At 44.0% G+C, this 22,172-nt stretch overlaps 1 protein-coding gene and 1 long non-coding RNA gene across 10 annotated transcripts in view; one reads left to right on the forward strand and one right to left on the reverse strand.

The window, feature by feature from the left end:
* Positions 1-10,593: 10,593 nt before the first annotated feature.
* CMTM6 (CKLF like MARVEL transmembrane domain containing 6) lies at positions 10,594-18,767 on the reverse strand. Of its 3 annotated transcripts, none has more exons than XM_064415455.1 (4): positions 18,113-18,722; positions 13,275-13,451; positions 12,235-12,333; positions 10,594-10,759 (listed from the first exon to the last, which is right to left on the reverse strand). In XM_064415455.1, exons 1-4 carry the CDS (start codon positions 18,677-18,679, stop codon positions 10,604-10,606), a joined length of 999 nt encoding a protein of 332 aa, XP_064271525.1. In that variant the 5' UTR covers positions 18,680-18,722; the 3' UTR covers positions 10,594-10,603. The 3 variants fall into 3 exon arrangements, with proteins under 3 accessions (XP_064271525.1, XP_064271534.1, XP_064271537.1); XM_064415467.1 differs by lacking the exon at positions 10,594-10,759 and adding an exon at positions 10,778-11,811 and having other exon boundaries at positions 18,113-18,739; XM_064415464.1 differs by lacking the exon at positions 12,235-12,333 and having other exon boundaries at positions 18,113-18,767.
* Positions 18,326-22,172, forward strand: part of LOC135297698 (uncharacterized) — a 56,471-nt gene continuing 52,624 nt past the window's right edge. The window contains exons 1-2 of one of the 7 annotated variants that reach the window (XR_010359635.1): positions 18,850-18,901; positions 20,421-20,578. This is a non-coding gene — a long non-coding RNA (uncharacterized LOC135297698). Of the gene's footprint in view, positions 18,410-18,836; positions 18,902-19,135; positions 19,614-20,420; positions 20,579-20,718; positions 20,812-22,172 lie in introns of those variants that run through there. The other 6 variants (XR_010359643.1, XR_010359645.1, XR_010359630.1 and 3 more) reach the window with 6 other exon arrangements.

Genomic DNA, 22,172 nt, shown 5'->3' on the forward strand with positions numbered 1-22,172 from the left:
GGCTTTGAAAATCTTGAGGACCACAGTGCTGGATGAAGACACTGCAGGTTATGTGGCCTTGCACAAATAACTTGCACAATTTTCTGTTGCTGAGAATTGGTTGCACTGTTTGGAAACTGTTCACTATGTGGGGTTTAAAGGGGGCAGCAGGACACCAGGATAATGGTAACTTGTAAGGAAGTGTGTGTGTGGTGGTGTCGAATGATGCTCCATGGAAGAGGACTAGGAGCTTTCTAGGACAAAAGGGAGCAGGAGAGAAGGAGGATCAGGTGCAAACATCCGTAGAAAGCTGATGAGGGGAAACTAATGTGAGTGCCTTGTGCACTAACAGAAGTGGTGGCAGATATTAACACAGTTTCTGTGCTGGTTATTAAAGGGCAGATCTGCCTGGAGTGACAGAGAAATCTCTTTACTGCTTGCCTGCACTTTATACTCTGTGGCTGGGATTTTCCTGTTCTGCTGAAGCTGTGGGGGGATGCACAGGCTGTGGAACATGGCATCAAGTTGCCATATGCTCTGTCCTGCTTCACTTACAATTGCTGTGGGCTCCACTGTGCTTGGAGACAGCATGGAGCCACATGGTGCTGCTGAGGCTCTGTGCTGGCCAGGGGCCTTGGCCATCCCTGCAGCTTGGGCAAAGTATGGACCTGCTTTCAGACTGAGTGCCATCAGAAAGCCAAGGAAAGCTGGATTTACGTATCTCTGGGCCCTGCTGGGCATCCTGGAGGTGCTGCTGGTTGTGTGAGCCAGGGAGAAGTGGGGACCAGAGAAAGGGAGGCCCACATCCTGTTCTTTCTGCCTGCAGAGGTTTACACACATAGCAGGAGAGAGCCCTCACCACAAAGCTCTAGGGTGCTCTTAAGCAACCCACCTGTTTGGGCTGTTTCAAGTTTCACAATGGAGCAAGTGCAAGTGCCATTCCCTTGGCTTACCCTTCACTCCTCTGCAGACAAGGGCTGCACACTTGGGAAGCCATCCTGTTGGGGACAGGTGGCTCTTGGTTCCAGTCCATGGTCCCAGGGCTTTTTTAACCCTGCTAAACCCTGCTAACCCTAGCAGGTCAGAAAGTGGCACTAGTACTTGTTATCTCCCTCTCCTGGAGAAGAACAATTACTTTTTTCCAGCACAACAGCAGCTGGAAAACAGGAAAAGAATGATGTCCTTTCTAGAGGTCACTGATTACCCACAGCAGGCTACTGCAGAGTTTATTTCTGTTCTGCCTGTCCCTGAGCCCAGCCCATCAGCCTCAGCTGGTCCCCTGGGTCAGCACGCTGGTTTCTCACGGCCAATGTGGCAAATACACATCAGTGTTTCTTACTAAGGACTGATCAACATCAGCAGCGGGTTCCCAGCATCCCAGAGCTTGCACAAAATAAAAAAATAAAGGGCCATATTTCTAATAAACTGATTATTCATCCTCTTGTTATCTCATATCTGCACTGCTCTACTGTGTAAATGACTCACCAATTTATTAAGGACCAAACAAGCCCTCATCACGTGCCTGAACCAGTCCCTCTGCCCTGGGGCAGTTGGAAAAAAAAATATCTGTCTGCTTTTTGCCCTTTACCAAACCTCTGCCTGAGCTGGGCTAATAGTGAAAGTGAAGCTGTCTGGCCATGCCCAGAAGCAGCACTTCACGGGTAGGAATACCGAAAGTTAGGAAAAAAAAAAAAAAAAGAAAAAGAAAAAACAAGGGAATAAGAAGAAAACAGTAATTAAAAGAGTTGCAGCATCACAGGAGTTACCTGCCTCAGGGATGAGGTGGCTGCCAAGGTGAGCTTTTAGTTTTACAGGGAGGCACAATTTAGATACCAAAATCCTTGGCATTGTTCTGGCTTAGTGCTGTGGAAGCTTGGCTTTAAGATTCCACTGCTGAATAGTCAAAGGCCCAATCTGACCGTGGCTGCTTGTACTGTGCTGCAGGGGAGAGCAGTATGATAGGGAGGACTCATGAAAAGGAGGCTGGGCGGGACCTTGGCTTTTTGTGTGGTGATGCTGAGGAATGAGGGCAGAGCTCAAAGAGAAAGTGCAGATGAAGGAGCTAAAATCAAGGGGTCACTGCAGAGAAGCAGCACTACCGACCTTTCCTGAGGGAAGAGCTCAGAACTGTGCTGTTCCTTGGATTAATATTTTTATATCACTTCTTAAGCATAACACCACCTCCGGCAGCACCTGGTCTTTCCATATTGCTGAGCTACAGCCTTACAGAAAGGCACATTAGTATTTTCAAAAGCAGTTTTGTCACTGGGTAAATGCTGGCTCTCAGGTGAGATGTATGTTTGGGTGAAGTATGTCCTTCAGAGCACTAGCCAGCCATAAAGGCCTGAACTTTTGAAGCAGAAAAAAAGGATTAGTGCATAGATAAATTTGCTTCAATTAAAATTAATTTTTTATATTCCTGGCTTGGACTGATCTGAATTCAGAGTGCCCAAGATTGTGTAAATTTAATTTATTGCTCTTTAGATGTTTGCAGACCTAGAATAACAGTAAGGCACAAAGCAACCACTTGAAAGGAATAAACTGCAACCTCTGAAGCCCAAGCCAAAGAGCAGCTGTCCTGCCCTCCTCACGGGGACAAGTCCTGCCTGCAGTGTGATGTAACCCAGGAATGCCCAGGTGTCCTGGTGCCAGCATTTGGTGCTGCAAAGTCCCCACGTTACTCTGCCTGGCCCTGCAATGATTTCAGCCCTGCCTGGTGCACAGAGGCACTGTCACATCTGTCACTTCAGAGCCCTTCTCCCAGGGGACTCCAGACAGCTGGGGCCATGCAAAGGCAGGCAGGCAACTGTGCAGCAAGCCAAGCACCTGGGAAGGAGGGAATAGCACAGAAGAAAAGGAGCAGGCCGAGTGCTCTGTGCTTGCATGGGTGTAGAAAAACAGTCCTGTGGGGGGGTGAAGGAAGCACCTGTGTGTTTCTGTGGGTGCTGAAGGGGCTCCCACAAAGACAAGGAGAGCACACCATCTCCTGAGGCAGAGCTGGCGTGTGTGTGAATGACGTGGCAGCCACGCAGCGTGGTGGGGCAGTGGTGGGGCATTTCTCCCTGCAGAGGGGAATATCCCCAGGCCACCCATGGAGAGTCAGTGCTAAATTAAGTACGTCTGAGCCACTTGTTCTTTTCTTACATGTTTGCACTTGTGTAGGAAGAGCAACACAGACAGGCAGCCCTCTTAGCACAGGAGGAATTGTAACAAGGAGGAGTTACAAGGGGAAGAAAACTCCATCGGTGTAGACTTTAGGCATATAACCCTTCGGCATACGAGGTCAGACTAGGAAATTAGAAACAGCACCCATTCTGCACTACTTTTACAGCTCAAAGAGAGTAAATATCATTGTCCCAGGAAAAAGCACAGTGTATCTTGTAGACCATTTGCATGGGACTAGCCTTAATACTCAGCCATTCTCCCCTTCACGTCTGATGAAGGAAGAGAAGGGCAAGAGTGAATCATAGCAGCGAGTCAGAGTGCAGGAGTTACCCTTCCCCTCTGATTCACCTTCTAGATGTGCCTCTTCCTCCATCAGCTACCTGTGCAGCTTGGCCTCAGCTGGAACATCTCAGGTGGAGCTGAGGAGACACTGCTTTTACTTTCCCATGTGCAGCTGGGGCAACACTCACCTTTTACTTCTAGCACTTGTATCTCAACACATGACAGAGCTGTAGCTGGGTGGATGGAAAGGGACCAGGCTAGGGGCTTGATACCACCTCAAATCCTATACCTAGTCAAAAGCACCCATTTGCAGCTTCCTTCTATTACATCTGCAAGCCAGCTGTGATGGTAGGGTATGATTCCCCTCCTCCCCCTGCCAACACACACAATTACAGTAACACAATTTTCCTTTATGATTATTGGGGGTTGGATGAGATGGACTGGTGCTGGGGGCTTTATACCACCACTAGTCTGAATTACAGCCCTGCTGGTGTAACAGCTCCTTGTACATCAGAAATGCTTTGTCTGTCTAGCATAGTCTGCTGTTATTGCTACATCTGTAAATCACTCTTAACATAAAGCTTAATGATCTGCATCCCCCTTTTCCATGAACCCCTGCCAAACAAGAGCACAATGCTGCAGCTGTAGCTATTAAGCTATGGTGGCAGCAAAGCACTCCATTAATACCTCATGCTCAGCAGTTTGTGATGCATGAGAGCTGAATAATTATGCTCTTGTTACCCTCAAACGAGATGCACAATTGCCAGAAACAAGCATTTACAATTAAAAAAAAACAAAACTGTATCAAGTCAAGGACAACATTGGTTCATTCATAAAACAAGCCTTTCTGAGCAAAAGGACGATGAGGCAGAAAACAGGCTTACGTTAATGAGCCAGTTGTTTCTAGAGCTGTATTGTACCCTCTCAGAAAGGCCTCCACAGCCTCTTTATCCCAGCTGTTTTGAGAAACTGGCAGGCAGAGATTTAGCCAAAGCTCTGGTTGCTATGAGTTGCACTGATAGGGAGGTTTAGTTTAGGTTTGAGGTACAGGAATAGGAAGCAGGGCTTTAGCAATGCGAGTATCAAAACCCAGTGCTCTGAAGCATTTGAAACTGAACAGGCAGGCAAAGGAGACTGAAAATGGGTGTTAATGAAAATAGGAGTAATGAGTCTGTCCTCCTTGCTGAGGATGCCTTTCTGCTCACATCAGGACAGTAGCTCCACACCTTTGGTTAGTGGAGTGCAGAGACCAGAGAACAATTAAGTAACTGAACCTTCCTCACCTAGACCTCAACATGAGGAGGGATTTCAGAATCTTGTCTGCACTGATATTTCTGGGAAAGGAACAGCTGGTGCAAAGGAAGTAGTTAAAAGGAGAGCTGTAGTGCAGACAGGCTTGCATTATTTTGAGCAACATTGCACCATTCTCTAAGCAAGGGTAGAGCATATGGTAACAGAAAAGTTGTCATCCTTTTTGTCTTACCATGTCATGCTTTCTGTAAGTCCAACTGAAGACTAAAAAGAGAGCTCCGACATACAGCCCAAGCTTAGCACTGCAGAAGAGTGCCTGCCTCCATGCAGCACATCAAGCAGGGCATACCTGACTGGGGATTTGCTGTCCCCATCTGGCTGTGCATGCATCATGCTGCAGAAGAATGTGTGCTGTCACCTCCTCATGAAGTCTGACTCTCACCTCAGGAATTACTAACTTCAAAACAGCCAAGTCTGGTTCATTTTCCCACCAATAATTCAGCCAAAAGATAATAGGTCATAGGAAACAAACTGAGTCAGTGATCAGGGCATGTGGGCTGGTCAAAGCAAGTTTCACTGGGATGCCTGGAGAGGACTGGAACTGCAAGAAGTCCTGTCTGGCACGCTTTACAGGTATGGTTGCCAACATTTCTGTTTGTGGGCCCTGATTTTTTTCCAGCATGCATAATTTGCATTTTTGGATAATAAGCTTCCCTCATTTAACTTCTTAAGAGTCCAGGAAATGCAAAGGTACACCCCACTCCATTCCTCTCCCATCCGTGATCCACAGACCTTTCATTGAAAACCACACCATAGTACAGACCACAAAGTTCTCCAAGACTGCAGTGCAGTGTTTTAAGGGCAGGTGTTGTCATGCAGCCGAAGCTCGACTTGAATTTTTAAAAACATTTACTGGCAGGTTACAAAACACAAGTAATGCAGAAGAGGTATTAAAACACAGGTAAAAAACCCTTTCAAACTGCTCAGGCAAAGTATCTCCCTGGGACAATACTGATGAGATTATATGCCAAAAATACTTCAAGCTACATATTGAGAAATAAGAAAATTAATGGAAAGAGTATCCCTAAAATGCACAGTTCAATTTATAGCCACATTGACGATAGAGGGACGTGGGGGCTTCAGTCCCACTGAAAATACAGGTGGGAAGAGGACGGAGTCCTTCAGTAGTTTCAATCCCAGGATCATCTTTGCCCTCTTGTGGACAACCTTCCCTCCTGCAGCTCCTCGGCAGGTTCCTGTGCAGACGGCAGGAACAAGGCAAAACACATTTCTGCCCTTCCCTGTGCTTCCTTCCGCCGGCTAAGAATAGCCATTGCGAATCCAAGGGGCAGCCACACCCCGAGCCCAGCCAAGCAGTGACCCCCGCTTGGCTCCTGCACGACCGCAGTGTGAGAGAGAGCAGGGGGCTGGTGCTGCTCCTCCCTGTAAGGAGAAAAGCCATCCCAGAGCAAGGAAACACATCTGTGCCTTGACCGAGGGACACACAGACAGTGACCAGGTGGTGCCTGTGCACTCACAGGGGAAAGCTGTGGGCTACCAGCCCGTTTTCTGCCCTGCTGCACTACATGCTGTCATTTACACTGAACCAACCTGGATTAGGCTCCTGAGAAGGGGGCTGTCGTGATTCTAGCAATAACATGACTTAAACTGTGTGGTCAAGCTTCAAATTACTAAATCTGTAATATTCCTGACTTACTCTCTCATAGTGTAAAATCCACCACTAACGTATCTTTCTAATACAACATCTTGCCTTGATTGTTTTCTTGCATTTAGGTAATTAAAAGCATTTGAGACCTTTTTCCCTTTTGAGTTCTTACTATTACACCCATCTCTGGCAACTTCATCAAAGAGACAATTTCATCTTTAAAATTATTTCATCTTTTCATGTTACAAAATAAAGCAAAGCATACTGTGGCATTCCAGTTTCTGTGCCAACAATGAAGGAAGTGTCATTCTCCTCCTGTGTACAAGATGACCACCAGGTAATAAGTAATGTGCAGGACTATGAAACAAAAAAGTTCTCCCCTGCCAAAAAGCAATGCATGCAGGTTTGCTTCCTTTTCCTCACCCCCTACCACTGACAATCAGCCAAATAATTTTTTACAGATCAAGCAGCAGCTCTTCCTCAACCAAGGAAGTCAGTGACCTGCATTTTTCTATACCAGAACAAATTATTTGCTCTCAAAACCTTTTGCTAGGTTGTGCTCCTTCCTTTAGCAAGTTTGCCCCTTTATTTTTTCAGTTCCATGTGATCGAGGCAATAGGAAGCAGCACCTGATTATTCTAATCACAGTAACTTACAGACCACATGTAAAAGCCACTGGAAACTACTTAGGCTGGACCCTGTGGTCAGGGGCAATACTGACCTTATCAGATCTTTCTTCCTGGGAACGTCTAGTGAGAATATCCAGTTGGACCCTCTTCCCCAGGAACAGGCAAACACAATGCAGGCCCTTTCCTCCAAACCAGGAACAAAAGAATGATGTTATTTCCTATGGCTGGTTTTGGGAGAAGTACATAGCAACAACAAATCATAGGAGCAAAAACAACAAACACTTATTTACTAAACCTTTATTTTAAAAAATTATTACAAAATATTTTAGAAAGTTCCGTAGATCAAGAAAACATAATGTATTAAAAAAGATCACAGGTTTAGAATGATAAAAAACTATTTAAGCATTGAAAAATTATTTAGATGGAAATTCAAGGCAACACTGGAAACTACAAAATTCTTGCTTTATATATACAAAATTAATGTATTATCATCCTGCTTTAATAATAATTAAAAATCACTTAAATTCTTAATGGTATTAAAAGTGACATATAGCTCTGTTCAGCATAAAATTTAATATCCAGAGAGCTGCTTATGTTTACAGCAATAGACTAAAAAAAAGATTAATTTCCATCCATAGGGCACTACCAGAATTTTTATTTGCTACAATTTTATAGAACCTTTGACACTTTTCACTAAGAATTTCCCTTCCATGTAGAAAGCTTGGTATTTTATTGCACCAGTTTGAACGAGGGTCACCACGACAGCCATTATGCAAAACCACCTTGTGCTGAGCTCTGAGAATTGTGTGAGAACACCCACTGCACAATTCCTTCCCATACTCAGAACCAAAGGGCACTGGCAGCACCGTGATTTTAACGTGGGCTAAACATCACACACAAAAATTAACACTCACAATCTACACAATGCCCAGTACAGATCTTCAGAGCAGAAGTTCACAGTCCAGCCACTGGACAAGTCCTCACGTATCCTGAAAAATCCTCTCCACTGATTCTCAAGGCACTGCAAAAAAGCCTTGGAAGTGGCTGCAGAGCCTTAACCTTGACAGGTTCAGCTGGAAAACACCAAAGCTGAGTGTCCAAGCAGGCTCCAACACCACTGCCAAGCACTGTGGTAAAGAATAGAGAAGACAATCCCCAGACTGGGCCAGCTGCTTCTTTCCAAAAGGCTTTACCACCAGTTATGATGTAGGGAGACGTTCACTTCGCCAACAGAAGAAATTTGAGGCTGTTGTATCTAACAGCATTTCTGCCAGAGCCTCTATCACTCTCCTGAACAACCCCTAATCTGCTTAAGCCAAAATCAACCACCTTAATGGAAGCAATTTAAGTAGGTGGTTTAAATAAGGTTGGCTGATTTAATCAGAAGCAGGTTGGGAAACAAGCAAAGGGCTTTGCTGTCAGAGCACGAGGGGTAAGAGGCATCCAGCCATACACACAGAGCTCCTGCAGAACCAGACATTTAATCCAGCTCCAACAGCATTCTCTAGGATCAGTCTAATTAAGAGACAGACATTTAAAGCCAGCACCTGGCACCAGAGGCATCAAAGGGGCATGTCAAGACTGCAGACAAGTCTGCTCTGTCACTGTGGCAAGGAAGCCTCTCCCCCACCTAGATTGGGAGGGAAGAGGACATAGGAGTGATAAGGAAAGCTAGGATATAGGAAGCTGATAAAGCAGTTGAAAAAATAACCTCACAAAAGCAGAAGACAGTGCACACACACGCACAAATCTGCTTCTCAGCTATTTTGAAACAGCAAAAACACCTTACGAGGTGCAAGGATTAACAGCACTGTCATGCGGGTTAGCCAGCAGCTGGTTTGGAAGCAACATTTTAGGCAACTGCCTTAAACCTATAACCATTCTGTGACTTGCTCCTGGTATTTAACTACTGTGTGACAGACTATGGCCAGGTAAACTGCCAAGGCCAGGAGACGACTTACAGATCCCTTTCTGACCCAGACATCAATTAACTTATCTTCGGCTGAGAAAAGTAACAGGAGAAATTACCTCAAGATAAAAGTCCATTCACGGTGCTGCATTGCTTAATAAATACTTAGTAGCACAGTGGTGCTCTTACACTATATTTACAGCTACCAATTACAGATTAAAATTTAAAGACTACAGACATTTTGGTGTGGAAAAAAAAATTCAGCAGGACTCTAAGCAATAAAAAGAAACCAAAACAAGACTGCTGGAATGTTACTTATATTGGCATGGTCCCCAGAGTAAGACATTGCAGCTCATAGAGGAGGTAATTCTCATTATGGATATTTTGTATCACCAGTAACACTCCTTGTAAACCAAACATCTCTCATCTACCCAGTTATCAGAGATAGCAACAGCAAGCAGTGACTGAAATCAGATTTCAGTGCAAACAGACACTAATAAATACATGAAAATAAAATAAAGCCAGTCTAAAGAGCATTTCTTCTTTACAACATAGAAAATTCTATGAAGGAAAGTTTCTCTTCTATGCATAGTTCTAAAACCAAGCTGTGGCTTTAACTTGGTGCTTCACACCACCTGGCAAAGTGTAGTGTTAGGCTTAAGTCTCAGGCCACAGAGAGAGAGAACATCACAAAATCACACTCATCAGAAAGTGGCAGCAATGAGAAAAAAAAACAATTTTGACTTGCTATTACAGTCCTTTGTCTTAAAACAGCTTCCTCTTCCTTTCCTAAATTCAGCACAGCCAGTTTCTGGAGGGCTTGGTCTCATGCTAGCACAACAGGTTACAGGACTGGGAACACGCCAGGTTGGGATATTGGTGAAATGCAGTTAACACAAGGGAGACAGCAAATGTCTCAAGCACTCAATCAGGTTTTTCTCATTTGCTTCATGTAAAATACCTATTCATTATCTTATTCCGCTCATTGCTGGCTTTTCAAGTTTCTTCCTGCAAATGTTACAGCTTTTGAAACCATCTGAAAGAAGATTCTGGCATACAAGTCCAAACTTTAAAAATCATGGAGTGCAAAACTCTCTCCTCATTATACCATTTACATTACCTTCCCCATAAACCCCATACAGTCACTATAGCATTAAACTGATCTCCACAGACAGAACTGAGACATTGGAGTAGTAAAAACAACCTCAAAACCCTTACTTAAGGATAAACATTCCTGTAAATTCCAGTTATGTATCCCTTTTGCATTCAGTTTGACCAAGAAGTACAAAAAATAATTCTGCTGTGCTAGTTTTTAACTCACAACAGAAACATCTGGAGCATTTAATCAGGAAATATCTTCAGGTTATAGCTCAGAATTTATGCCTCAGACATAAACCTTAATTAGGCATCTCTGTCAAAATCAAATCAGCACACTGCTGTCCTGAAGTTATTCTGTTTAGACCCAAGGTTTTTAGTGCCTGTCATCCCAGCAGGTGGCAGGACCAGGTACCTTAGAACATGACACTCAAAATGCCATTACCTGACCAAGAATCCATAAAAATTTGTGATGAGCAATGTGTACAAAATCGACTAGAACAAAGAAACAGAAGTTGTTACCTACAGTGCACCGAAAGTTCATTCTAGTTTGCTCCAATAAAAAAAAAAAAATAATAAAAAAAGAAAAAAAAAGAAAAAAAAAGAAAAAGAAACAATTTCAGGAAGTTAGCGTTTATTCAGTGGCCGATTTTCTGTGGCACTCGGAGTGCTACGAGGATTTTGAGGGCGTCCAACGATGTTTTGTTTTCGCTTGCGACAGAGTTCATAGAGATCTCTAACAAATTCAGCTGCAAATGCAAAAGTTGCAAAAAATCCAAATACCTGTGAAAAGGACAGAAATATGTGATTTCAAAATTCATAAACAGTAACAGTATTTATTCTAACACTGTTTGGAAAGATTCACTGTACCACTGTATATACATTCATAATGCTTGTAATATTAAGATTACAGTCCTCCTTAAATCAATAGTTACATTTAAATTAGACACAGATCAGAAATCATCGTTCTAGCACATTCATTGTTTTAGTTTTTACAGTTTTCATTCTTTTAATCAAGTGTGAACCTTATACTGTGTTCTAATCAACCTTTAATTGCAGAAGTATATTAGTTGCATTGCCAAAATCAGTTATTAAAGTAGCATAGCATATAGCAGACTATTTATTCAAGAGAGGGCTGTTGATTGATGAGAGTAAATGAAGAATAATAACACACAGGTGAAGGAAGAGAAGATCTGCAGAGCCTGGCCAGCAAGGGAGACTGAAATAACATTTTGTAAATGACATTTTGTTACCAGTCATGGCAAGATAAAAAGTGGTAAAGAGAAGGCAGCTTTTTTTCAAACAAGGAAAGAAACATATGCATTATTTTCACTCTACCTACCTAAATTTTGCACAACTGGTTTGGACCAAAGTCATTTGACATTAAGTATTTGACATTTTAAGTATTCGATCACAGTAGTTTTTATTTTTTCTGTACCAGAAAAAGCAAAGCTGACACCTGATTTATGCTCAAACAATTAGGTCTAAATAGATCTACATCACTTAAGATGACTTTACAAAAGTGTGTATCTCTAATAGCTGATGCTGCTGTGGAACAGAATTATCTTGCTTTTTTTTACCAAATCATTTTTTCTCATTTAAGAATTTGATCTTTTAAACTCACATGTTCACAATTCCAAGGTTACTCAAAAGAAGTATTCAAATGGCTAGGGAATTATGACATCCACAGCATCCCAAAAGCCCCTTTAGTGCCTTGCCCTGAGCGTCCTGAGTGTTCCCTAGGAGATGAATGCCCTGTTGCTCTACTACTTCTGTCACTGAGGAATCTGCTGCTCTTATTGCAATTGTGCAAGTCAGTGTTGCCCACATGTGCTCTGTAAAAGCAAAAGACAGGACTTCTTGATGACTTTGTGAGGAGGTAACATTATGAAAGGACAATTGAGGAAAAACAGAAATTTCAGAAGTAGTGTATTACAGAACTGGGCAAGCTTCAAGAGATGACAATGTTAAACAGTGAGAGATGACAGGAAATAATACAAATCTGAGGCAGCAGGCAAAAGGTGGGAGCTACAAGGGCACACAGAGCTTTCCAGGAACCTTGGGGAATGCCAGCTCTTTGGATTTCCTATGGTAAGTTTCTGGAAGATCTGAAATAGGTAATTCCTCCTGAAACATCACAATGCACTGAGCTCTATTCCCTGCCCACTTTCTTCTCTGCAAATTGAGTGAAGTTTAGAGGGCAGAGAAAATAACATACCAGATAAAGACAAAGTAAATCTTGCCATTTTAAGACTTACATATGCAGCACTTTCAGCAGCAGAGTCAGAGCAGGTTATAGAAAACACTATTGATGCTAACAGAAACGAGGCACCTATGACCAGCACAGCCCAAAAATTCTGCAAATATATATATAAAAAATATATATGTAATTTAACTGTAGATAGGTTACCTAAAAAGAACAAACATCATAACAACAGCAGAGTTAACCCGCCTGCGAATTTATGTTTTGATACTTTGATGTTAGTGGAAGCTTCAGAAAATACATTTTACAACCAAATTCCAAATGACATTCAACATTATCAGCTATCTAAACAGTTTTATCAGCTACTTAAAGGAGTCTGCCCTTTTTTTGTATTTTTAAAGTATTTAATTAATTTCATCTAACCTTTTTTCACCATCAAATTCAAGCTCAGGACAACCATGGTAGCTTTATTCCTTATGTAAACATTTAAGAAATCAGAAAACTGTCAGTAAATGGGCTCATTCAAACCTTTTACTACACTCTATTATCTGTACCCTCACATAAAGACACTACTGTTTGCTCTGAAGGCACATAGGAAGGGACACTTGTGAGATGGAATAACATTCCTACCGACTTCACAGAGCAACTTTCTCCCACTGCTGGTTCTTCTGCAGTATAAAGCCATAAACTGTAAAGAGCTATGATTATTGCCAAAAAGGAGGTAGTCTACACCCAGTAGGAAAATAGATAGGGTAAACTTTGTTTTTTGTTGTTTTTTTAATTGCAAGCATCATGCTGGTGCTAAACTGTATTCCATGTGGATACAGATCTGTGATGGCTACGCTGTAGTATTAGTAGCATTAATGTGGAAAGACTTTTCCACACAAGTCCTAAAATCCTGCAGGTAGCCAGCTTTGACAAATATGTCAATATAAACTCTCAAAGTAGGCTCATTTTTAAACTATAAGATACCTTAATCTACCCTTTACATGGAGAAGAATAGGAGATTCATTTTGCATAGGCTTTTTACTCCACAGCAGACTTTATGCACTTAGAAGAAATGTTTTGTTTTTCAAAAAAAAAAAGTTTTCTTACCAGTTTCTTCACTTTCTCTTCCCCCAGTGATTCATAAAAATCAGTGCAATACACATACAGAATCAGGAGGCTCAAAAGAAAGGCACTGCAGCTTATGAATTCAAAGAAGTAAAGTCCACCACAAATGATGCAATCGTCCACAACTTCTTCACAAACAACAGCCACAAAAGAGAAAATCTGCAAACAAATAATAACATGCTTGAGATGGATCAAGTCTCTAACATCTTCAACAAACAGGCATCTCTGATACAAAGATTAATAAAGCTAGCTGTGACAAAAATGCTTAATGTACAAAGAGTTTGGTGAAGTTCTGCACTATTTTCTTACAGACAGAAATAATTACACAATGACATGGTTTACACTTGGCTGTTAAAAGTGGTCCATAAGGTACACTCAGGTAAGCTGAGCACACAGCCAAACAGAGGCTTCTTGATTGGACAGACAATATTCCTGTGGTTTTGTGCAACTGCCAGTTTGAAGCAGATGAGGCAGCATGGAGAACACACATCCTGCAAAATGCTGCTGCTGCTGCACTCAGTTCTGAACGTATTTGGGTTCAGGGCAGTGGGGGAAACTGGACAGCCCTGACACACTCAGCTACCTCCCTAAAAGTTCACTCACTTGATAAAACTTCAGAGAAAGTCCATGAACCCAACACTCACATGCTTGTGACCCAGTAATGATGGAAGCCCAACTGCTCTCGTAGGAACTGAAACCTTACACTGTGTTCAAGCATGTTGGACAATGTTTAATCTATGCAGAGGTTTATCTTCACCTTCCTGCCACAGTGTGTTTTGAGAAAAGAACATGACTTACTTCCTATACAGTCACCATATCCCTGCTGCTGGATTTTCTACTATTTTATTGCACCAGAAAGAATATTGCTTTATTTAACTCTTGCTTATTTTGGCCAATTCTTGCTAGTTTCCTTCATCCCATAAACTCGGCATAGCTTTACAGATCTTTGTAGTAAGGACTTCACCAAATTAAAATGAAACGATGAGAAGGAATCAGACAGGGTCATAAAATGGAGACTGATATGAGAATGATGATCACATTTTTAATAACAGTATGTGGGCAACAATTTTTTGCTTAAAAAAATAAATCTAAATTTAAGATTCAGAATTGTTCTTGGAAAATAACCACCAGTCTTCGGTATCAGTTTTCTCACAGTAAAAACAAGAACAACGATTTAGCGGCAGGAAGTGTAAATTCCCCTTACTAAGCCAGGTCTCAGAAGAGCACTTCAGAGAACCACGTTTTGGAAGTGCAACAATATAAAGTAAACAGGAGCTCAGAAAGGGAAAGAATGGGAGCTGGGAAACATCAATGTTACTATCAGGCCTCCTCATGCTTCCTTTCTCTCCCACAGTGGCTGGCAACACAAACTTCTCAGCAGCCCTTGCACCTAAACCAGTGAACTGTAATGTCAGTCCAGGAATGTTTTAAACTCCGACTTTCCAGTTTTTATGGTTTGGGATGGTTTTTTTTTTGCATTTCTAAACATGGGCGTATAACTGTATCCAATGACTTCCAATTTCACATTTTTCACAAGGTCAGCTGTGAGATAGCACTGTACATGAAAACTTATCTCTTTTTATAAGCACTGGAAATGGAAAGTCATCACTTTCACTTGGGCTGAAACAGAGCAGAAAGAAAATAAACCTGTCCTTAAAAGAAAGTACATGTCCAGATAGCCATAATATGATCTAAATAGCTGAAAAAAGCTTCTCCACTGAGTGTGCAAGTTGAAAAAATCCCACTCAAAGAGCAGTTATAAAGGGCTCAGTGTCAAATAACAGATTTACCAAGTACAATCCTGCGTGGGACTTGTCCAAGTCGATATTCATTTTTTTTATTAATAAGCTGAGTCATAAAATAGAGTACATCAATTTTTAAAAAGCTGGCTCGAAGAACTTTGAGTAAGTGCTTTGATTAAGTGAATGTATCAGCAGCACATTTATAAGGTGCCAGAGAGCTCTGCTTGGATTTCTTAACTTGCTCTTTGATATCACTTTCAGGGAAAAAAAAAATTCCTCTGTTGTCCTACTGATACCAAAAAATAAAAGTTTTCAACACCAAAAGCATGGTTGGAGAAGCAGTTGTTTTGGATTTTTTAAATTTTGTTATTAGTCCTGTCTGTATATACACCAGAAATTAAACATCTTCATCTGTCTCTTACCAGCAGAAAATTATTCACTGATACTGACATTACTGCTGGAAGTTTCTAAACAAATATCAATTTTATAAAGAAGATTTAACAAGTGAATTGCTACAAAAATAGAGCAGACAATGAACTTGCCAACAATCCTGTGAAACTCTCGGCGTCTGGGAGGTACTGGGATTCCCCATACAAAATCCTCTAGTTCGGGTGGGTGCACATATTAATTCTCTATTTAGTTTGCACAATTCGGGCTACTACAGGACATTAACAGCTCAAAAATGAGCTGATTTTTAAGCCTGAATTACAATTTTCCTTTCCAGCTAGGGCATTTTGACTCAAGTTAAACAATAGTTGATGACAACTTGTCCTGCTTTAGGTAAGAATTAGTTTCTACCTCAATCTTGGCACAATACACATTGTGCCATTTACCTTTGTGCTGAATTTGAATCAGTCATGGACTAACAAAAACATTCCACCTATTAAAAAAAATAAAAATCCATCCAAACAAAACATGCAATAACATGCCTCCCAGCATCCTTTTGGCACTCACATTTGTGACTTTTAGGACCAATATTTTTCTTGTTTAATTTGCTCAAAAGAACTGGCTAAGGTTCATGCCATTATTCATCTGAAGAAAAGTATTTCTTAGGTCTAGAAGCTATTTTTCTGCAGGTGATTTCAGAGTGTTTTATAAAGCTCTTGATCACCCCTACACTGAACAAAGCCCACTTTCTGATTCCAACACCATGTTTAGCAGTCCACACAAGCAATTATCAGGGCATAATCCCAGTAACAACCACAGTTATAACATAAAGCCAAAAGTCAATGACCATGACTAACATTTCTAGAAATCAACCCTTTCCCAGAACAGGAACCTTTTACTGTAAATATGGAGGCTTCCACCTTCAGGACTTTCCAGGGTTTGTTTAAAGTGTTTTGACCCAGACCTCAAGATCTCTGCATTTTGATAAAGGTTACAAAACAGAACGGGAAAATGTTAGAAATTAGGAGAGTGAACAACTGGAAGCCCATTTTCTTTTTCCTCTCACTGACTAACGGGTGCAAGCCATAAACTATTACTTATTTAAGAACATGTCAAGCAGCTATTCATCCTGTCTAGGAAAACGATAAATTTTGTTTTTCTCTACTTAGAAAGCATTTAAAATAATTAAACAGTTTAAGGCTTTGGGACATGAGTAGATTTGCCTACATAATCACTTATTTTATTTTAGTCAATGAACCTATTTATATAAACATTTTGCTTGTCAGGGAGCCGAACCCAGCAAAACTTGCTTTAATAATCTCCAGTAGATGAATTAAAAGTTTATGTTCCATTATATTCATTTAAAGCATTCTTGGGTGTGATTTTTTTTAAACACTCTTAGAAACCTTTATTTTTGCCAGTGTACCACTTTATGAACACTAAAGAGTATTACATTTCTGGCTGAGGGTTTTGACTGTGTGTGAGATGAAGCTTAAAACCCAAACGTCCTCTTTTTTGCACTGGTGAAGTAACAAGAAAGAGCTGGAAATCACCTACAATTCCTGTGAGCATGACACATCTGACTAAACAGCCACTGTGCTGCCTGCAAGACGCAGGCTGACACGCATTTGCAGTCAGCTGCCCTTTACCACCACGGGTTTCACTCATTCCCTGCTGGTACCTCAGAGTGATGCTCCTCACATCCTTATCAGCAGTTGCACTGGGACATATTGGAAGAACACTGAACAGGACCTTGCACCAGGAGCCCAGCTGCTTGATTCAGGAGCAACAATATGTATAAAAGGCAGAAAATAAGCCTTTTATTTCCTGGCGAGCCCAGGGCTGCCTGACATGAAGTGTTGTCTCATGCAATGGGCCACCATGATTACGGGTTTCTGGTGCAATCTTCTACCACAAATCATGGGAGAAACAGGCTCCTTAATTTTAGTATGGACAGCACAGATTGGCAGGCTTAGAACAGGCTGCAGGAGCAGCAAGAGAGGCAGGTCTGGAGCTCATGACCCAGCAATGCCCTTCCCAGTTCTACTGCCCTATGGTGAGGTCCAACCAAAGGCTTCTTCCTCCTGTTTTCATCCCACCCGGCCCTCAGAAGAAAGCGCTACATTTCCTGGGAGGCTTCCCTGCGGTTCCGAGCCCGGTGTTTAAGGCCAGCAGGCAGCCGGACCACGGCGGCTGCAGCCCCGAGCACCATCCGGTGCCAGCACCCACCTGCCCCGGCAGCTCGGACACGGAGAAGGAACACTCCCACCACTTCCCTACCATAAATCACTTTGAACCAGCGTTACAAGGCACCACGCCAGCTTTCCACCTGAGTTACAGGTCCGCACAACTTTAGCGACTCCGTGCCACGTCCCAAGCCAGGACATCTTCCCGGCGGAGCCAGCCCTTTCCGACAGGCACAATCCATTCCCTCGAAGCCTGCGTGCGGCCATCTCCCCAGCCTGCTCTGGACCACCGAGAAGTTTAATTTTTAAGCGGCAGGAAACCGCCCTAGAGCCGAAGGTCACCACAACACGCTCGCTTCCATCCCAGAGCGGGGCACCCCCGCCCCGCCGGGCTCAGCCCCGGGACACTGGAAGCCTCTTCCCGGCCCGGGCAGCCGTCCTGCCAGCGGCGCTCCCTCCGGGCCGGGCCCGGCACGTCCCGCAGGCGAGGGGAGGAGGCACTCACCGTCTGGGCCGCCTTGACCGGCAGCCGCCATCCCCGCAGGCGCCGCAGGGTGCAGCCCAGGGGCCGGCGGCGGGCCGCCTTCGCCTGGGGTTCCGTGGTCGCGTTGTAGACGCCGCCGTTCTCCATGGCCGCGCCGGGCCGCCGGCTCCCCGCTGGACAAAAACGAAAGCACAAGGGAGGCGGGCGGGGCGTCTTCGCCTCCCGCTGCGCCGTCGGCTTGTAGGCGGAGCCGCTCGCCCTGGCCGGGCTGGGCTGCCGGTTCCCAGCTGGAAAACACCGCAAGAAAAAGCTCGGCAGGTAGCGGGACGCCTGCGGTTCCGTGGTCTGGTTGTAGGCGGGGCGGTTCTGCCTGGCCGGGCTGGGCTGCCGGTTCCCAGCTGGAAAACACCTCAAGAAAAAGGACGGCAGGCGGCGGGACGCCTGCGGTTCTGTGGTCCGGCTGTAGACGGGGCGGTTCCCCATGGCCGGGCCGGGCCGCCGGCCGCCATCTGGGAAAAACCGCGACAAAAACGACGGCAGGCGGCGGGACGCCTCCGGTTCTGTGGTCCTGTTGTAGACGGTGCCCATGGCTGGGCAGCCGGCTGTCAGCTGGGAGAAACCGAAAGCAGCAGGGAAGGGGCGGCGGGCGGGACGGGAGCGGGGAGGGCGAGAGGCCCCGGAGCCCCGGGGCCCCGGGGGCGGCCGTTGCCCCGGCCGTTGGGCCCGGCGGCGCGCCCCCTGGCGGCCGCGGGCGGCAGCGTGAGGGCCGCCTCAGGCCCGCCCTGGGCTCCGCTCGCCAGCCGGGGCTTGGTAAGTAAAGTTTGCACGAGTCACACAAGATTACGGTATCAAATTTGGGTTTTAAGCCAAAGCTTTGCCTGGTTACATTCACATAGTCAGTTAGGTTGGAAAAATCCTCTGAGATCATCGAGTCCAGCCTGTGACTGAACACCAACACTGTGTCACCAGACCACGGCACTGAGTGCCACGTCCAGTCTTGCCTTAAACCCCTCCAGGGACAGTGACTCCAGCACCCCTTAGGCAGCCCGTTCCAGTGTCTAATCACTCTTTCTGTGAAGAAATTCCTCCTAATGCCCAACCTAAACCTCCCCTGGGTGCTGCTTGAGGCCACGTCCTCTTGTCCTGGCATGAGTTGTTTGAGAGAAGATCCCAATCCCCATCTTGCTACAACCTCCTTTCAGGCAGTTCCAGATATCAGTAAGGTGCCCCCTGAGACTCCTTTTCCCAGGATAAACAACCCCAGCTCCCTCAGCCGCTCCTCACAGGACTCGTGCACCAGACCCTTCACCAGCTCAGCTGCCCTTCCCTGGCCACGCTCCAGCACCTCAATGTCCCTCCTGAACTGAGAGGCCCAGAACTGGACAGAGCACTCGAGGTGTGGCCTCACCAGTGCTGAGTACAGGAGAAGAGTCATTGTCTTTGAAGACATTCCTTGTTGTCAATGAGAGAAAGCACTCATATCACCAAGCCTCTTCTAATATACTCCCATACCTTTGCCCAGGTCAGCTTTTCAAAGTAACTATAGTTTTTGTTGCCTACTAAGAGTAGATTGAACCTTTTATGTGTAAGCAAAGGTGTGTTATGTTTGCTTCTATATTATTGATGTATTACCCACAGAGCTATTATGGTCCTTTGTAGTCAAGTTCAATTATACTTGTTTAAACTCAAAGAAATGGAAGATTGCTACAGGTTGAAAAAGAGGAGATTTGCTTGCTTAACATTGGCTGTACAGGAACAGATTCCCTGCTTAGGGAACAGGTCAGGCTGTTTGGACACTGCTTCTCTTTGGGAACCACACAGTGCAGTGGGAACGTGCTACAGAGCCACATGAGGCTGGGGATACTTTCAGCTCTGCCAGGACACGCTCCCTGCTGAGTGTGTACCAGCAGGCCGTGTGCTTCTCCCAGTAAGAAAACACAATCCGGGGGAATACAGTGTCCCTAGGCAGGATCATACAGACCTGTCACTGTCAAAAACAATATTTGGCTGCAGGAATTGGCTTGGGAGGCAAATTCCTCCCAAGTCCTGTGATTCCCGAGGCGTGGGTGTTTCCACTAAAACAAAGGAGGTATCACCATGGGTGTGCCCCAGCTTCTGCCTGGGGTTGGGGTGAGTGTAACATGGCTCTGCTGGCAGCATCCCAGACTACAGGACTGAGCAGGTAGGTGTAGTCAGGAACATTTGCTGTTATCACTTACAAGTTCCCAGTGCCTTTTTCACACTAGTACATTATAAATTAGATTACATTACAGAAGCTGGCATCTCTCTTCTGAAGGATATTTCCTTCTTGTTTTCTTTTCTTCCTCAGTAATATTTCACAGCTGGATGAATAACTCCAAAGCCACAAAGCATATGTCTAGGCTACACTGTGGTCTGACAGAGACAGGACTTTAACAAGATAGAAGCAGCTGTCAGGTCTTCTAAGATGTTCAGTAGCATCTAAGGCTATTTTGTAGCCCTTCCCTTGTAAGTCTTTAAAATGCCTTTATGCAGCATTGCTGGATTATGAATACAGATGTTAGTACTGAAGACAACTGCCTTGAGGACAGACTGCTTTTCAAGCCACAGAAACACAAAACAAGACTACAAAAGATAAAATTTTATCCTCCACCTCCTTCCAGTTTCTACTGTCTTTAAGGTGGTTTTCCCATTCAGGCCCTCTCCAGGAAATACATATCAACCATGCATGAACGATAAAGGTTAGCTTGCCATTTAAAGCTTAACTGATTGATTGAGGCCAATTTACTTTTATTTTCTTTTATAAGAGGTTAAGGAAAAGCAAAACTACAGCAAAGCTAGGGAACTGTAAGGTCAGAGAAGGAATGAAAACTGGACAACAGCATAGGAGTTGAAAATATTTAAAGCATTACATTATGCTGCTCTTCACCCTTTTTATCACACTAACTTTCCAGTACAGTACTTTTCCTTTAAAGAGGGAATTAAAACAACAGTTACTGTAAGTAACAATAGGGTTTAATGCAAATAACAGTAACTGGCTGACTGTGATATGATGGAAATCCCATTCCGGGTATACAGCTATTAATTTCCTTTGGTTATGTGCTACACCTGACAGTTTTCCAGAAAAAGAAGTACTTACCCTGCCACAGCCTCTGCTGTACTGGCAGGAGCAGAGCTAAAGGCAGGACATGGTGGCAGAGAAGCAACCTCACAGTTAGATGCTGAGCTGTGGTAACATCTCCAGTCAGCCAGGCACAGGGAGGGACATCAGTGGAAGCAGATTAGTGAAGAGTGACCTGGTTTTCTCCCTCATTACATCTCCTCCAAGACACCCTACATAGTGACCAAAAAGCAATACCAACAGAGAAAGCCCCCTGACTAGAGGAGATGGCAGTGTACACAGTACAGCTGTATGACAGTTGCCACTTATTGCTCCCATGTTGAAATATTTTCCAAAACTGTGGCTGGAGTTCCTTGAAGCAGTTGAGTAAATGCCAGCTACTGCAATAAGGGGGCTTCAGGTCACAGCTGCAGTGCTGTTTTCAGCAAGTGAGTCCCAGTGGCTCTTTGGCACGCTCTGTGTGCTGTGTTACAATGCAACACTAAAGCCTGAGTCCCTCACACTCAGAACTGGCAGCACTGGCCTCACAAATTCATGTTCTCCTTTTCTCATTTTCATAAATGCAGTTATGGCGTTTTTTGCTTTTCTTGCCAGAAGGCAAGGAAGAAGGAAGTAGAGAAATGGGAAAGCAGCTTGGAAGCCCAAACCACTGAAAGAGACAGAGTTAGTTTGATTGGAAGAGTGATGAGGAAGAGGAAGAAGTGTGTGTTACTGCAAAATTCAGGGAGCTCCATTGGAGACAGCCTGTCTGAGGCACATCTCCTTCCTTAATTTTGGTGTTCCCACATGGGCATCTTGACATATTCTGTTCAAGACTATCCCCATGCATTACATGAAGTAAATCCAGGATTATTAGCTAGCAAATGGGTACTGCAACAATGAGCTCAGAGAAGACTTGAATGTGTTGCATCTGCTGAACTTTCTTTAGCTCTTGAGGCTCTATTTTTGTGCTCAGTATTGCAACTGAACTTCACAAACTGT

This window comes from Passer domesticus, chromosome 1, assembly GCF_036417665.1.
Source record: "Passer domesticus isolate bPasDom1 chromosome 1, bPasDom1.hap1, whole genome shotgun sequence".
In the NCBI taxonomy this organism is placed as follows: Eukaryota; Metazoa; Chordata; class Aves; order Passeriformes; family Passeridae; genus Passer; species Passer domesticus.

What these genes read in the sequence shown, in the direction of transcription:
- CMTM6 (XM_064415455.1), bottom strand. Translation starts at nt 18,679, where the DNA reads ATGGGCACCGTCTACAACAGGACCACAGAACCGGAGGCGTCCCGCCGC. An exon ending in AAGAGAAAGTGAAGAAACTG is followed by an intron (nt 12,334 to 13,274) that starts GTAAGAAAACTT and finishes ATATATTTGCAG; the next exon opens with AATTTTTGGGCTGTGCTGGT. An exon ending in CTGCTGAAAGTGCTGCATAT is followed by an intron (nt 10,760 to 12,234) that starts GTAAGTCTTAAA and finishes TCCTTTTCACAG; the next exon opens with GTATTTGGATTTTTTGCAAC.